Source organism: Molothrus ater, chromosome 6 (genome assembly GCF_012460135.2).
Source record: "Molothrus ater isolate BHLD 08-10-18 breed brown headed cowbird chromosome 6, BPBGC_Mater_1.1, whole genome shotgun sequence".
NCBI lineage: Eukaryota > Metazoa > Chordata > Aves > Passeriformes > Icteridae > Molothrus > Molothrus ater.
In genome coordinates, this window is record NC_050483.2 from 4,407,302 (window position 1) to 4,424,897 (window position 17,596).

A 17,596-nucleotide genomic window follows, 5' to 3' on the forward strand; every position below is an offset into this window, starting at 1 on the left:
AGAGGCTTTCCTACTCCTCAGCCATCTAAACCTGTACTTAACTCTCAGGCTGTCATTTCACTGGCTTGCCAAAGGCACATGTGTTTTAATTAATGCCAAGGTCACATGGAAATAAGTACAAGGAGTTTGGGGTCTGGTAAATGGTAATAAGCTGTTACACACATCACAGAGCAGATGGCTGAGTGAACAGTGTGGAATTAGTAGAGGCAAAAGGGACAAGGTACTAATTATTTGTATCAAATAGCAATGCAGTGCAAAAGCAGCTCTGGCACAGCTGTCCTGCTCTGGATTCACCCAGCTTTTCTCCCCACAGCTCCAGGTTTACATCCTGTCCCAGGAGGGGTATTTCCTGTTCCACCAGCAGCTGTAGTTCTCATGAAGCTCCTGCCACCTCCTATTTGTTTTCAGGTTTGTTTTAAAGAACTCTGAACATTTCAGAAAGCTGTGGAAGACATTCTGTCATGACAGAACCACAGTGTGTATCACTCTATTGAAAATAACCTTCTAAACTTTTTTTTTTCCCTTTGGTAACAAATCAGGGTCCCTTTGTTCAAGTGGATGAGCTCATGGAGATATTCAGAAGATGCAAACTGCCAGACAGTAAGTTACTTGTCCTCTCTGGAGGCTGTGCTAGTGCTGCATGAGACTTGGGTTTACATGTGGATATTTCTGTCTAAAACCCAGACCTCATTTACAGATGGTAATTAGTGTTTGAGAGCAGGGGAGATTGCACTGGAATCTGCATAGAGATGTTTGCACTTTTACCTGAGGGAGGCAACAAAAAGTCAAAAAACTGCACATCACCAGCTGCTCTTTTATATGTTGGTGGTATCAACTGAAATAAAGAAATTAAGATTTTGAGAATAGTCTTTAAAGGCAGCATTTCCAGCAACATTGCAGCTGCAACATGAAATTACAAATCTGCAGCATGGTGAGGGATAACTCTGAGTGCACGTTGCTGCAGTGCCTGGGCACAAGCTGCAGGCAGCTTTCTCAGCTCCTGCAAAGAAGGGAAGGAGGGTTCTGGAACAGAGAAACAGCACAGATCCTACAGCAGATGATAATATGCTACTCTTCACCCTCCTTGTTAGTTTAAGGAAAAAAATTATCATTGAGAAAGAAATGTAGGATTTAATTTCTTTAAGTGAAACTAAAATATCTATTTAAATTAGACAGGGTAATTTTGAGGCTTCCTCTGTTGAGAAGCAGAAACTGACTTGCTCTGCAGCCTCTCTGGTGAATCATGAACTAGTTACCCTGATTCCCAAAAGGCCTTCCTGTTTTATTGCAGCTCTCAAATGACCTCAATTCCTGTGTAAAGGGAGGGCTCGAGCTGGAGCAGCAGCATTTCCTTTGTAACTGGTGCTCACCACAGCTCAGAGTTTCAGACAGCCAAGGCTTAATATTTGTAAAACAGGGCAGGAAAAGTGTCTCATGCTGCAGAAGTGTCCCCAGGGTGTCTGTGGGTGTCCCTGCTGGGGTGCTGGGTGCTGGGCAGGGTCTGAGTTCCCCCCCTGAGAGGCTCTGCGTGTCTCTCCCTGAAGCTGTTGACGAAGCCGTACGGATAATCACGGGCGGCCTGCCTGAGATAGCTGTGGAAGGCAATGGACCTGTGGAAAACAACACCATTCTCAACAAGGCTGTGAAGAGATCACATGAGGATTCTGATGATGATGAGGAGAAAGGATCTGTAGTTCCCCCTGTACATGACATTTACAGAGCACGACAGCAAAAGAGAATCCGGTGAAACAAGTTTGGAGTTCTGCTGTGACAGACAAAGACTTGCATTGAATCAGTCTCTTAAAAGTCAAGCATTTAAAAGGGACAGCTGCAAACAAAAAATCCTTGAACATGGTTTTGTTACTGTGGTGCCTCTTCTCCCATATGGTTCTTGATCTGAAAACAGCCCGAACAACCTTAGAATGTGCTCTGAACAAAACTCGGTTTTCAAAACCAAAAGTGCAAAATGTCAAAACTGTATTTTGTTCTTCGAGGGTGTACACATCTACCACTTGAACTCTTGTGGGTTTTCAACAGTTTTATTTTAAAAACTGGATGGCTTATACTTGTGAAGCATTTTTAATTCACATTTTCTGGAAAACAGTTGTTCTCAGTTTGTTCATGTAGTGTCCTGCCTTATTGTTCGTTTTTATTTATGGCAGAATGTAAGGAATCTGTTTTGTAGTTGAAAATTTAAAAATAAAACGACAACAAAAGACCATTCCTTTAAAATAAAAGGATATCCATAACATCATGCCTCATTCTGATTTTATTCAAACACAACAAGGTACTTCTTAAATATTACTCAGCCACTTCAAAAGCAATGCTAATTATACCATCACAGGAAATTGATCAGAGCATACATATTAGAATGGAGCTTGGTTTCCATTTTCTAGAGGATACAGCACACTTTGGCTTGTAATTCCAGGACTGTTTGAAGAAGACAGCATTGTAAGACTAACTCAGTTCAGTGGGGGTAGTCCAGGAGCACTGGCTCACACAGCCTGGTCCTGGATACCTGCGCTGCTCTTCCATGTAATGTACAAAGCTAAATGTTAATAATCAGCTACATTGTTGCACTTGTTATCTTCAAACAAGCTAAAGAAACACTATGTGAGCTTTCCAAGCAGTTTCTATGCCTACTTCAGCTTTTAATTTGGAATTGGCTGTGATAAGATTGATAAGATCCTAAGAACCCCTTGGACTAGAGGGCAGTCGGAGCCTGGGGCAGATGAGAGCCATTCCCAGCACAGCTGCCCCAGGGCCCCTCTCTGCCAGGGCAAGGGGGAAGCAGCACCTGCCCCTAGAGATGGGGCTGGCTTTGGCCATCCTGGAATGCCCTCCTTGCTTTGCCACTCAATTGCAATTCCCTGTTTCTTTTAGAGAGGATGTAGAGATCTTAAATAGAACAACCTGGGAGAATCATTACCTTGCACTTGTGGGAAGTTATTGCAGTTCCTTTAGGTCTTTCCTGTTGGAAGGCCCCCAGCACCTGTGCCAGGGGCATTTGTTCCTTCTGTGTGGGCCCTGGAGGTGAGAGTGGAGCCAGGTGAGTACTGCACTGTTCCCTCATTCTAGGATCTTCCTGCTACACAAAGGCTTAGGATCAAAGCCATCCTGTGAGGACCCTGACCCCTGAATCCCAGCCCTGGGAGCAGCCACCTCCTCAGTGAGGGTTTTATCCACTGCTAGAGCAGTGTCCTGCACCCTGCCATCAGTCACACACCTCTCAAGGGCTTTTCTTTGTCCCACCAAGATGCTCCTCCCCACACCCTCGAGCTGGTCCTGTACCTCACCTAACCCTGTGCCTCTAAAGGCAGCTCCTAGGCAGGACTAATGATAAAACAACAGCAGCAATTTCTAACCTGTGCAGCTCTCATTTAGGAAAATGGAAACAGCTGTGCCTTGGTTCTCTATCCTGGTGCTAACTCCAGCAGTGATGGCTCTGGTAGCTCACTGAGGGAGTTGGTGCAGCTGCAGAGCTTTAGGCTGTGATGTGAGCAGAGCCTGCTCTAATAGCAAAGCCCATCAAGCTGAGGCAGCAGCCTTGAAGGCCTCTGTAGAATCCTTTGCTGATCCAAACAGTGAAATAGACCCTGCTCAGAACCCTTTTTTTTCTGGCTAACCAACCTCGTTTTTGAGTTCTCAAAGAAGGATTCAAAGATAGACATTCATTTGGCCAAGAGAAAAATCCCTTGTCTGAGCTGATGAACTCTCACAGGGTTTTGCTGGGTTTTTCCCTTGGGGAAGGGGCTTTGTAATGAATGACAAAAGATTTGGTTTAGAGTTGCATAGGCTAATATAGAAAAAAGGTCTTATTTCTTCCATCCCCCTCCAAACACAAAGCTGGTGCAGCTTTATCCACACTGGCATTCAAAGGAAACTGGAAAGGGAAGCATCAACAGTGGATCATAATCAAGTGCTTCTGCAAGCTCTGTTTGGCTGATTCCTACATAAACCTGCCTGTTGGCAATACAAGGGCCCTTCACTCATTTATTTCACCTACCTTGTTGTTTATTTTCAAGACAGCACGTTCTGGCTTGGACAACCTCATACTTGGGCCACTTACTGTGAGTAACTACAAACTTTGCTTTCACAAAACCATCAAATATTGATTACTGTAATACACAGTTGTGCTCAACCAGAGGAAAATTTCACTTACCTCCCAGCTGAGCCTGAGATTGCAATGTAAGATCACTGGGCTCTTCTCCTCTATACAACATGTAGCTTATTAAATTCGAGACCTACAAATATTCTAAGTTTCAAGAACACATCTAGAAAGTGAAAAAAATCTACTAAAATATTCCCTGTATATTCAAACTAACATCAAACCATTCACCTCTCACAGTACATTAAAATCACTTATACTGCCCACAGTGCTCTGCACATGATATTTTTGAAGACATGATTGAATATGCAACCATCCCCTGTTGTAGTTTTTAAAAAAGCCCCAAATTTTCAACCTAAAGTTTCACACACTTTAAATCTGCCTTCTGCAAATGAGAATATACTTTAAAATTAGTATTTCACCTAAAAAGGAGTAAATTACTAGCAAAAAAAAAAAAAGGTAAGAAATGCCACTTTTATCAAAATGTTTTAGCTCTGCCCTTTCTGAAATCTTTACAAGATATAAATACAGCTGCAATCTATAAGATTGCCACCTCTGGGAGTACTGTACATAGCAGAGGACAGTTACCCAATAACCAGAAAATTTGCTACAAAAATATATTATGTTTTGTAACATCTGCAGGTAAACAGCAAAAAAATGCTATTAAAATGCAGTAAAATACAGAAAAAACTAGTAAGCCTACCATACTCACCATAATGTTACAGTAAAGTGCTGCTTGGCTTGGTATTTTGTCAGGTAAAGTTCATCTTTAGAATTTTAGCTTAATTAATTCTTTAAAGTAAGATTTTTTTAAAAAAACCAAATCACCCCTTCTGGGAAGAACCATTGCTAATCAGCTCTGGATAAATTAAACTAAGTTCACTGTAAATTAAGAGTTAAATGCCCTAAAATGAGCCACTTAAATACAAAGTTTGGTTCTTAAACTCACCCTACCTATCACCAGCTCAAAAAAATCTAAAAATTGCAGCCAGAAAACTCCTATGATATCCCCTTCCCCAGGTTGCATAATTATATTAGAAATGCATCTCTCATCTTTTACCTCAGAACCCTTTTGGCATCTCCTCTGTTTCCCTCACCAGTCAGCACTCGTGGGTTAAAAGGAACCAGTATTTACACGGAAAGCTGTTTTCCTAGACAAATATTGGTACAAGTTTTATTTAATAGCTGACAATACTGTAGTGATAGCACACAGACTGGTTTTATGATTCTTCTGACTTCCCTACAATTTGGGATTCTTCCTTAGTCAGTATTTTGCCAAGGACTGCATCATAGTAAGGGCTGAAGACCATTCTGTTGTAGTTGACAAGACGAATGTACTTGGCAGCAATCTCCTCCAGCTCCCTCTGAATAGGGCCTAATCCTCCAGGAATGGCAGGCAATGATTTCTGGTGACTGGATGCAAGATAATTCTCCAGAAACTTTTGAATTCGAGAATCTGGAAAAAAAGGGGTTTGGTTTGTTTGCAGAAGAGATGGTGAATTAGAAACAGCATCACCTCATGCGAAATGCAACAAGCCTGAACGTGGTCAGCAAGTTGGAAAGACAACATGGAAACAACGTGGAAACAGCAGGGAAAGAGGAGCCCTGCACATCCCCAGCCCCAGCTCCACAGAGAGGCAGAGCAGAGCACTCTCCAGACCTACCTATGAGCTTGGAGATGGAGTTATCTGGGCTGGCCACTGCCTGGATCTGCCCCTTCAGCACAGCCTCTCTCTCAGCTGAGAACGGGGTAAAGCCATGCTGGGAAAGGCAGCTGTTCACCTCAGCACACACCTTCTCACCCACAGTGGCCAGGGATTCCTTCAGGTTAAAGGAGCTAGAAAACATGAGGTACAGCACAACTGTATTAGTTACGCACTGTTTTCCCACTTTTTAAAAATAAATCATTCAATTAGAGTTGCCTTACTTATCAAATGTAGCGGGAAAAGCACAATGCAGATAAAGCCAATTATAAAGATTAATCCAATTATATATATATGAAAAATAAAGCTGAGATCTAAAGCAAGGAAGTAGGAGAACATTCAAGACTTCGAGCCTGAATAATCCATACACATAAGAGCTGACTTTCTGCCTGAGGACAGCTCTGACTAAAGCAAAACCTGGAGGTGTAATCACTGACTCTGCAGGCAGCTCACTGTGCCACAGTCAAGTGCCTCTTCCAAGTGGGAAACAAATCCTGCTCTCCTGTAAAAAAGCTTCCATGGAATGAACTTCACTAGCTCCACAGATTTTATCTCCCAGTTTTTTGGGGAGCCTGGCCCAAACTCTGAGCAGGGGCAGCTGCTGGCACTCTCCTGTGCCAGCCTGGCACCATGAAAAACACAAAGTTTGTACAAACCATGAAAGAGCAGATTAAGAAAAGAAAGCTCTGTGTGAGTTAGCTGAAGAAAAACTGGACTCATAGAAAAACTGCATTTCCTGCAGTCCCCAGCCAGAAAGTGGCTTAAGCTGACCATTTCCCAGGGTGCCAGGAGAGCTGCAGCTGCCCTGAGAGCAGGATGTGCTGTACTCACGGGAGATGCATTCCTGTCAGCAGCACCTTGACGATGGTTTTGATCCTCTCTGCAAACCCAGGCACGTCGATGAGCGCTGGGCCTGCTGCACTGAACGTGACCAGCAGCACAGTCCCCACCACCAGCAGCTGCTCCAGCTCCAGCTGCATCTCCAGGAAACGCGTCTGGTCCATCAGCAGCGTCTGCAGGGAGGGAGGGAGGGAGCCAGCAGAGCAGGGAGTCAGTCTGCAGGGCTGGAAAGGGTCAGCAAAGGGCCAGGGAACAGCAGGCCAGCAACAGGAGCACAGTGAGAGGCACTGGCTCCTCTCCCCCAGCTAAGCAGGTTTCAGCACTGGGGGACAAGTTAGAGCTGCCCCATCTCCCAGTCAGACATCAATGGTTTAGCACTGTATGTGTTGCCAGGCTACAAATCCCAACAGCTTCTGCTGTGTGCTGGGAACAGAGGAGTGGAACAAGCACAGAACCAATGTCTCTGTTAAATACCTACTTCTGGAAAAGGCCTGTTCACGTGATCCCACTTCAGAAGCTTCAGATAGGCCTGATTTTGTACAGCAGTGAAGCACAAGGCAGAAGCTCCACCAGTGGCACCATCATTACAGTGGGGAGGCAACATTTCATGTCCCAGCTTTGCAAGATCATCTGCTGCTTCTTGCAACCACTTTGTGACAAGGTCTAAAGAATCTGGAAGAGCAGGGGAAAAAAACATTTGTTGAGAAAATTCCTTTTCACAGTTAGGTTCTTCCACCAATAATTTCCAAACAATCCCATCAGTTACTATGACTAATGCCCATGATATCAGGTATGACATGCATTTCATTTATTGCATCAAGCAGAACATCTAAAACAAAACCACACAGCTACAGGAAATCAGAGGTGAGATGATGCTGGGTAATCATGCCCTACACTGTACTGAAATTAAACTGAATATACCAAGGGCACAACTATTGTTCTGGCAGGCTTTTTCTAACCACAGTTTTGGGGCACAAGCCCAAAAATGTCATTTACCATACAAATTCTAGAACTTATAAAAATATCTGAGTTCTTTTCATGATCTACAAGCAAAGACACGCAGTTTACTGGGAGGTCAGGGGGGAAGAAAGAAAGGAACAAAGTCATACTTGGCTGTTTCTCAAGAAACTCCTGAAACTTCTTTCTTTCATATTCTGCAGACTGCTGCATTAATTTTGGCCTAATACTACTGACAGCGAAGTTTGCCATATCCATTTTCATTAGGTCTAATACAGAGAAAATTGCTCTAAACAAACAAACAGAAAAAGTTATTCAAGGCTGCAGATGTTTCAGAGGTGCTGTTTACAAGATTTATTACAGGTTGTCTAAAGAAAGAGCAAAAACATGCATGGGAAACAGTAACAGCTTAACAATTTCAGAGCATGAGACAGAGAAAGCTGGAGCAAGCATGTACATGCATGCATGTGCCTCTTCCAAGTGGGAAACAAATCCTGCTCTCCTGTAAAAAAGCTTCCATGGAATGAACTTCACTAGCTCCACAGATTTTTATCTCCCAGGATATGCAGTATTGTATATGAAAAGATATCTGGGTTTCCAAAAGATGTCTGGTTTTCCTTGCATGCCATGGCTGTTGGCAGCCTGGAAAGCCAACCTCAGTGGGAAGTGAATAATCAGATCCAAGGGGCAAAAAAGAAAAAAACAAACAAACAAACACCAAAGAAAAACACCTTCATTTCAAAGCAACCTAATTCCTGTTGGCAATATTTCTGCTAAGTCAATCCTGAACTCCTGGAAGCTTTTCAGATTAGAAAACAGCAAGGTTAATGAAGCTTCTCCCAACTGCTGAGACCTTGAGCTGTTCCACTGGGAACATGGTGGCAAAGCAGAAGCCTGGATGCTCCCAGATGTGGAACACACACTCCCTTTAGAACTGACAGGGAATTCCACAGGGACTGGGGTAAAGAGAGCTCCAACTGGGAGGAAAGGACACACTGGAAACCAGTAATGCTTTTCCCCTAAGCCCCTGTGTGCTTTTTTCACCTTCTGCTGTTGACATTCAATTCTGATACAAAGTGATTATTCATCTGCTACCTTACAGCTTATTTGCATTTGACATTTAAGCAAATGTCCTTCAGTGACATGCAGGAGCCAGACAAATACTCCAACTCACCAGATCAGAGATGGCCCTTGTTTATGACTTCTAGAGCATCTCTCCCCTTCACACCCACAGCTACATCCTTTTCCCTATTACTCTTTTCTTTCTAGGAGTTTAAGTTGCCCCCTCCACTTCTAAAATTATTGAAGGGACTCTGAACAGGACTATTAAATACATTTCAGTACCTGAAAAGAGGAACTATTTCATTAATATCTTTCAGTTTCTTAATGTCTTCATCTCGAGCTGGTGCACAGAGAGTCCCCATCATCCCAATAACAAATTTGACCAACTTAGAAATGTCAAGGGCCCCATTCTCTGCCTCCTGTTTTATCAAATCCAGGTCAAGAACTTCAGTAATCTGGCTTCTCAGTCTAGTATGACCAGGCAACAAGAAGGACAGAAGACTCTGAAATGGAAAGTTAACAGTGCATTAGTTCTACATCAAAGACTACAAGGATCCAAACAGTTACTGAACCACCTCTCACAGAATTATAGAATCATAAAATGGTTTGGGTCAGGAGAGACCTTAAAGACCACCTAGTTCCAAAAGCCTGCCAGGGGCAGGGTCACCCCCCACTAAACCAGTTTGCTTAATGCCCCATCCAGCCTGGCCTTGAACACTACCAGGATTCTTATCTAAACAATAAATAATTGATTTTTTTGTTTTTAAACCAACCACTCACCAACTCCAAGTGTTTCACCTCGCACTGTGTGATACTGAAGTTAGTAAGTGGCAAACCCTCTGTGGCTCAGATCACACTTCAGACTGTTCTGCTTGGTTTTATCAGCCCAGTGTTGGAGCATCTCACTGACTCCATAACTAATTCCAGTGCCATAACATGAAGGAAGCTTGCAATTATGGAACTGGTATTGTTTACCTGTTAATCACCTTACATGGTTTTGCATTTGGTTTTATATTCAAATTTCTCCTCTAGGATTATACAGCTTGTATATGTTCACAGTGATACAGTAATGAAAAAGAAGAAGAGGATTTTTTATGAAAAGCTAGACTCCAACCACTTTTGCTCATTCCTATCAGTGCAGCTACTCAAATTCAATCATTTCCCTTCATACCACATCATCTTACCTCTTTAATTTCTCCCAATAACTTAATTGCATGATCATACGTTGGGGGATCTTCCTTCAGCTGAGCTTCCAGACAATCCCAGAAAGCTTTATGCACAATATCTCTGACTTTCTTCTCTAAGCTGTGAATAAACATGTTAAAAAGAATGATACTGGCCTCTGCACCACCTTACAAAGATAACCTGCAGCTCCTGAAGCACAGCATGTAATAAAATCAATATAATGTAGTAGTAATGATATGATGACTAACAGAGATCCATCATTTAAAGTTACTCAGAAAAGCAAGAAAAACTGGACACAGGATTTGGAATGGTTTATGTCTTAATACAAGGTTACACACCAGCAAAGGTGGCTACAAAGTAAAACCCTTCAAAGTATTTATCACATGTTACATCTAGAAAACTGGACCAAAACAAAAATAGCAAAACTTACATTTTGTCTTCAAAAGACTAGTATTCATGTTCCTTTTAAAGGCCTCACTAATTAAATCAATTCCACTACTCAAAATTCAGTAGTAAACCTAACAGAAATTAAGTAATTTCCCTGACACAAAATCTTGGGTTTCACTACAAAAGTATTGCACCTGCTCTGAGATAAGGGCTCAGATCAGTTTGTATACAAAAAATAAATGAATTCCACTGCTTCAGTACCAATTCCTAATTCAAAATAGTGACAGTTCCTGTTCACACCAGGTGTAACTTCAACACTGGCCCCAGTGGAGACCAAGTTCCCTCCATGAAATATGCACCCCCTGTCCCAAATCAAGCCAGGAGGCTGTCAGCCACACCTCACTGTGTGTGTGAGAGAGAAAAACAGAATATGAAGCTTCCTCTGCTCTCCCTCTCCCCTCTCAGCAGGGCACACAATTACTGCAGACTCACACAGGGAAGGAACGGCTTCCAACTTGAAAGGAGCAACCTAATAAAACACAGGAATCTCTTCCCAAAATATCCCTGAAGAAACAGACAGGAAAAGCTAAAATAACCAGTTTCCTCTTACTCCCACAAGCAATGAAAGCTTAAAACTTGCTAAAAGCACTACCTACATCTGCAGCCAGCCTGGGGTACTGGGAAGGCTGCAGCCTCTGAGTCCTGGGACAAGGGGACACAACAGAAACCACAGCACTCTGGGGTTTGCACCACACATCTCCAATTAATCCAAGAGGTTCTCCTTTCACACACACACATCTGGGGAAGCAGAACTGCATAGTTACCACCTTCTTCTTATATTCTTTCCTACTTCCTCCCAGGCAAGGCACCAGCCAGAGCCTTTACCTGAACCCCCAGAGCTGCTCTGCAGTTCTACAAACACAATTTTATTTAGTATTTGGTACCAACCTTACCTGTGTTCTGGCAATTCAGCTGGCTTTATCTGGAAGTCTCCATTCACCACAATTTCATGTGCCAGTGCCATGTTGGTGACTCCCTTTGCTGTCTCCATGAGCTCTTCTATGGACACAGGCCGAGAGGGACTGGCTGCAAATCAATTACACTGTCAGACAGCTCTCAACAAAAGCCTGCAGAAAGAGTCTTTTGGACCCTTTCCACCTTATTGACAGTACACAGGGTCAAATGACAGCATCAGCTGAAGATTTTTTTCCTTTTCTTCCCTTCCTTTCCCCTCTGGTGGATGACACAGGTTTGGAGTATTTCAGAAAACCAAGGAGTGGATCCAGGTTGATATTCTGGGCACAGTATGTCAATTGCTTCTATCAAGCTCTTTAAAAACCACCTCCAAACAAAACCCCCCACACAAACCAATATTTCTTTAGGATGGCTTAATAGCATCTTGGAATCTTTCTCCACGTTGTAGGAAGAAATAATTACAAACAGAAGAGTTTTCACCATACTACTTCCACAAGCATTGTGCAGATATTGCCATTTCAGTTTTACATTTTCCAAGGAAGTGATTTCATCATTAAAGCAGTCAACAAACAATCACCATCACTGTTAAGCAGCAGCACACCAGTAGCTAATTATTCTCACTACTTCCAATGCAAATGGCACTCCTCCAAACACTTTTTTTTCCCCCCAGAGGCCATTACTCAAACAACAGAGAACAGCAGCAGTGGCAGCACCAATGCTTAAGAGCTGTTCCCCTGGCAGGCATTTGGGAGTGAGCAGGATGGGCCAGCAGCCTCAGACTGGGCCCTGGGTTAGTGACAGGGTTGGTGCCCTGATGGATCCATTCCATTCTGTAGTTCATTCACTTCAGCTACAGTCCAGGCATAGGAGCAACATGCTAATCCCAAAAGGAAAAGAAACCAAGCAGGGATCTCCATTTCTCCCTGAGAAATGTTTCAGGCAAGCTATGATCATCTCATTTGATAGTCTATGTTGATTGGACTTAAGTAATTACATAGAAAAGATCTTTCAAAAGGAAGTGTCCATCACTTGTCTGCCATGCAGAGCATTTCTGAGTTCATACAGCTGGGTTCCAGTGTCCTTGTTTTTCATCAGTATCTTGCTCTTTTCATGCTGCCCTCCTAAATCCTTATTTTCTTCTGCTTGGAGCTCAACCTGGCATAGTGACTCTGGGAACACAGCAAGGATTGATATTCTGAGAAGAACCAGCAGACAGCAAAGTTCACAGTGCTCTTGTACAAGTGCCAAATGACTTCACTCCAGCACTGGGGGCTCTAAGAGCTAAGACAATTTCATTGGCCAAAGACTGCCCCTAAATCACATCACTTCATTGGCATACCTGCTCCCTTACAGGAGGGAAGGGTTTGAGATCAAACCACCTCTTTGTGCTACAGTGCAGTGCTAGACTGTGCCATGCTTTGTCCTTCCTCGTGTTCAGAGCCTCTCTCCATACACACACCCCATCTCCCACCAGGCAACCAGCAAGGCATGGGAACAGAAACTCCCTCAGAACATCTCCTCTGAGTAACACCACACTGAACACAACCAAAAATTAAAAAGAATGCAACAAACAAAATGTTACTCCCTACAGAAATACAGAAGCCTGAGCACTTCTGCTTCTTTGAATTGAATCCCTGGAGCCAAAAAACTTCCCCTTGGTTTTATCTACAGATATGCCAGAAATATCGGCTCCCATATTGCATCCAGGCCTTCATGTTAAAAGCAGAATGGCAAAGAAAAATATGCCTTAGGAAAAATATGCAATCCTGCTTATATGGAAGTAGTATTAGGATTAAATATACAACTTTCCATCTATCTTGTGAGGGGGCTGACAGGACATCCCTTTGTTGATAACAGCCTTTTCTGCCCTGCAGTGGGAACAGGGGCTGCAGCAATGCAGAAGGTTCAGCTGATAAGGCCAACAGCAGAGTCAGTTTAGCTGGAACACACTGGGGTGGTGTTCATCCATTCCAAGAGCATAAACACACCAGGATATTTAGGATATATCACCAGGATATTTAGGATACATGTGGCTCAGAGCAACGTGGTCATTGTGTACAATTAAGAAAATGTACACGCTGTGTGTACAATTAGGGAAATAAAAAGAAAATCTGGATGAAAGTGTTACAGTTTCAAGGCATAACATCAAGAGTCCCACTGTATTTAATTGCAAGACAGCCCAACTTGCACAGAATGCTATAAAACACTAGGATTGCCCCCAACAACAATGACAGAATTCAGGGATTTTTTGGGGTACTTCATAAAGCAGTTTTGCTTACACTTGGGTGTATCATCTCTGTGGGACCCTGGAGCACTCTGTCGTATTCTTTTCCGGACAGACTGATCCGAGTTGTCCAAGCTCTCCTCCTCATCCTCCTCCAAAGCATTCAACTTTTCTTCACTTGAATTTAGTTTGTCAGGATTCTGAGACATTTTCAGTTGGTTCTTTACAAAAAGAAAAAAATATGAAAAAGGGAATGAATAAGCATTTTCTGACATGGCTGAGAGGGTAAACATAACCAAGAGTCCTCTTGATTAAGAAAAAGAATTAAGAATGAAAGAATTCTTATGAGGAGTTATATGATGTCATCCCCATAATGACAGGGGACCTGGACTCAGTGACTCACTTCCCATCTTCCACAAAATGGGATGCTTTCAACACAGCTACCATTTATTTAATCTGCAGTCCCAGTCAGTTCTCAAAAATCTCAAACTGTTCCCTTGCCATAATGATACAGATGAGAGAAAAATATACTGTTTTCTTTCCTAGCACTGCTTTTGAGAGAACAACAAAAAACACCTTCAGAACAACGCCACAAACATGTTTTACAAAATATTATGAGGCAACATTTCCTTACTACACAGCAATAAATCTTCCTGAACATAACATATCCCTGAACTATGGTCTGCCCCAACTGCTCACAGCTTAAAAACTTCCCTCTGAGCCATCCAAAAGCATTAAGAAGCAGCAAAAGAACTAGAAAGAAATTAATATAAAATTCTATTCCCATATTTTCATTACATTTAAGAGTCCTGATTTATGCATAAAATATCACAGTTGTTTGGGTTTTTTAATTAAGACAGTAAAGAATAGCTTTTGTAATTAAAATCTTGGTTTATTAGACATTACATATTAAAGGATATTTATATCACATTGCAGACACCTGCAGGGTGCCCAAAGTTACACTGAAAAAATTACCATAGAAAACCAAGTCTCACCTGGTTCCTTATCTTCACTTATTTCATTCTCAGATTTCCCTAGAATGTCATTTCTACATTCACCATTGAAAACTATCACACAGGAAGCTGCTGCTCAGGCTTTAATTTAACAGAAATCTCTCAGAGAGCATATGATGTCTCTAAATTAAATAACTTAGATGTTCTGTGAAGTGGGAGTCTGGAAGAGCCTGCTTTCAAAATAAAAGAAAGCTCCTGGAAAAATAACAACTTCCTCTTTCTCCTAGTACATCACCATCCCCACTTTCACATTTTGAAATAAACCAAGTTCTCAGCAAGAGAAAGTCTCCAGAGGCACCTCACAGCCACTGAGACAAAATATAGCATCAAAAACTACCCTGAAGAGGATGCAGCAGAAGCAAGCAACAGTGTAGAAATATAAAATGCAGCACTGAGATTTATTTTCATACAACAGCTGTAATAACCAACCCCGCTCCACCAGTGCTTGAATTGATTGCACAATGTGATTCCTCAGGACAGCTGGAAAGCTCAGGGCATGTAAGGAACAGCTTTGCTCTACAGCAATGACTCAGGATCATCATCTTGCTCGATGCATGAGAGACAACAGCATGCAACACATTGCCCACAGCACTGTGTCATTTCTATTTTAGAAGAGAAAACAGCATGAGAAGCTTGGGATGAATAACACAGGAGAGCACCCTTGGCACACAGGCATCAGTACAGGTACTGTTAGACTCACTCCACCTCTAGACGGAGGATGAGGAGCTCTGTTAATACAAGGGCTGTTCACAGAAAAGAGCAGAGCAACCACTGCAATATCAAATATAAAATAGCACTGGTTAAAGAGAGAGAGAGAGAGAGAGAAACCTGTTGTTGAATTTGACTAGGATAAAAGCATTATCAAAAGGCTTCCACACTCATTCCAGACGAGATGGTTGTTCTTCCCATCCGTTTCTTCCACAAAGCATCCTCCTGAAGTCAAATCTGAACCACAAAGATGACTCAACCGAGCCCCACTTAAGTCTTTAATGTACACAACTCCTAGTGCCTTGCAATCTCTCACTGCACTTTATCCTCACTACTCTGAGAAAAGCAGAGAAAAACCATAAATCTCATAGAGGGGAAGCTGAGGTTTGACTTCAGCTGCTTGAGGACTCACAGAAGATAAATGACAGGGACAAGATCATCAGTCTGATGATTCCTAGCCCCAGCTTTGCCCAGTAGGCCATCATTCCTACCATGCACACTACACCCTGAAGTGTTGCCTTCCAGAAAATGGCAGCTCAAGAGCCACAGTTTCCAACCTGGCCCAAATTTCATTTAATTACCATTTGTTTCAGAAAAATCCTATTTCAGCTATGGAGGGCAGGTATTAGAACTCCTGGGCCATTCTACCAAATGACTGCTCAGCAGCTGATGTAAACAGGCACACTTGTTGGTTTAGTTGTTTAGTTTGCAGTAGTCTGCTCTTTTCTGATGGATTACTGCTATTATTGCCAGAACACATCTAGAACATATCCTCTTTCCACTGGCTAAATAAGCTTGACAATACCTCTTCCAGAAGCATGACCATCATCCCTCCTTTCACAGAAACAATTCCAACTCTTAACAGAGCAAACTCTACTTCTTGCTACTTCCCTTGCATTTATTTTTAATGAGAACAGAAACACAAGAAGAAAAACACAACAAATTGAAATCTAAACAAAACATTTTCCACAGCTTCATTTCATTACAGCTCCTCAAACCATGTGATGGGCACCTGCATAAAATAAACCTCACTGTGCTGCCCTGGAGCACACATAAGATCGGCACTGAATAAACTTCACTGTGCTGCTCTGGAGCACACACAGGGTGGGCATGAAATAAACCTCACTGTGCTGCTCTGGAGCACACACAGGGTGGGCATGAAATAAACCTCACTGTGCTGCGCTGGAGCACACACAGGGTGGGCATGAAATAAACCTCACTGTGCTGCGCTGGAGCACACACAGGGTGGGCGTGAAATAAACCTCACTGTGCTGCCCTGGAGCACACATAAGATCGGCACTGAATAAACTTCACTGTGCTGCCCTGGAGCACACACAGGGTTGGAGCAGCAGCTCCCGGCTCCCAGCGCTGTCCCCACCGTCTGAGGGGACCACCTGAGCCCCGGCCCAGCACTCCCGGCTCTTTCCCCAGGCGCTGAACTCTTCCCTTCCCTCGGTTCCCCTGCCACACCACAGCTGCTTTCCCTCATAACCCGCTGGCAGGCAAGCCGCAGCCTGTCCGCCGTCCCAGCTGAAGGGATGCTGCGGAATCCCGCTGTTTCCTCCGCCGCCGGTTCCGTGTGAGGCCCTGCCAGCCCATCCCTACCGGCAGCTCGCACGGCACCGTCCCCATCCCCACCGGCCCTGCAGCAGCGCCGCCGCTCCCGCCACGTTTTCCCTTCGCAAGGCCCGGGAGCCCCGCGGTTCAACAATGGGCGAAGGGGGAGAACGAGCCCGGGGGGCCGTGGGTTGCGGGCCGAACGGGGGAGATGCGGTGCTGGGGCCGAGCCCGCCCGGGGCCCCGGCACTGCGCTGCCCGGCCGGGCCCGGAGCCTCCGCGCCGCCCGCTCGGCGCTGCCGGGCCCGGGCCCTGCCCGCTGCCCCCGGCCCCGCCGCCGCCCTCGGCCCCGGGCCACCCTCCGCCCCGGGCCGCCCCGCCTTACCGCCCTCGGAGCAGCCGCCGCGGCCGCCGGCTCGGACGGGCCCGGCCCCTCCTGCGGCCGCGGAGCGGGGCTGGGCCGGCGCCGCAGCCCCAGCGCTGGGCGGGCCGCGGCGGCTCCGGGGCGGAGCGAGGGCCCCGCGGCGGAGCGGCTGAGGGGGCGCTGCCCGGCGCCGGGGCACGAACGGCGCTGAGGAGCGGGTCCCGAGCCCAGGCAGAGCCCCGCGCAGCCCGACATCGATGGGTGGATGGATAGATCGGGGCCTGCCCCACCACACAGGGGTGGTTCAGATCAAACCCGCAGCAACCCGGGAAGGCGGTCCTGCATTGTCCTTGCTGTCCTTATACAGGTCACAGAGTGACCGCCAGTTCCTCCACAGAGGAGGCTGAGGTACTCAGATTCCCTACATCACCCCGAAAAGAGCAAGGAGCGTGCTGACCCTGCCCTGTGCCCACCTTTGAGCGCCCGGGCTGCTTTTCCGTAGCCCGACCCAAC

The 17,596-nt window shown here is 44.6% G+C and overlaps 2 protein-coding genes across 5 annotated transcripts in view; one reads left to right on the top strand and one right to left on the bottom strand.

The window, feature by feature from the left end:
• CSTF3 (cleavage stimulation factor subunit 3) overlaps window positions 1-2,249 on the top strand; it is a 47,717-nt gene extending 45,468 nt beyond the window's left edge. The window contains exons 19-21 of the mRNA XM_036384466.2: window positions 314-408; window positions 540-600; window positions 1,545-2,249. Of these exons, the coding sequence (XP_036240359.1) occupies window positions 314-408; window positions 540-600; window positions 1,545-1,747 (359 nt within the window). The 3' untranslated portion in view covers window positions 1,748-2,249. The remainder of the gene's footprint in view (window positions 1-313; window positions 409-539; window positions 601-1,544) is intronic.
• A 2-nt stretch (window positions 2,250-2,251) lies between these two features.
• Window positions 2,252-17,572, bottom strand: TCP11L1 (t-complex 11 like 1). Of its 4 annotated transcripts, none has more exons than XM_054515272.1 (10): window positions 17,557-17,572; window positions 13,497-13,662; window positions 11,196-11,328; window positions 9,855-9,975; window positions 8,953-9,173; window positions 7,761-7,897; window positions 7,130-7,323; window positions 6,643-6,824; window positions 5,773-5,945; window positions 2,252-5,564 (listed from the first exon to the last, which is right to left on the bottom strand). In XM_054515272.1, the coding sequence occupies exons 2-10, from the start codon at window positions 13,648-13,650 to the stop codon at window positions 5,329-5,331; spliced, it is 1,551 nt and encodes a 516-aa protein (XP_054371247.1). In that variant the 5' UTR covers window positions 13,651-13,662; window positions 17,557-17,572; the 3' UTR covers window positions 2,252-5,328. The 4 variants fall into 4 exon arrangements, with proteins under 4 accessions (XP_054371247.1, XP_036240360.1, XP_036240361.1 ...); XM_036384467.2 differs by lacking the exon at window positions 17,557-17,572 and adding an exon at window positions 17,105-17,195; XM_036384468.1 differs by lacking the exon at window positions 17,557-17,572 and adding an exon at window positions 14,884-15,038.
• Between the last annotated feature and the right edge of the window lie 24 nt (window positions 17,573-17,596).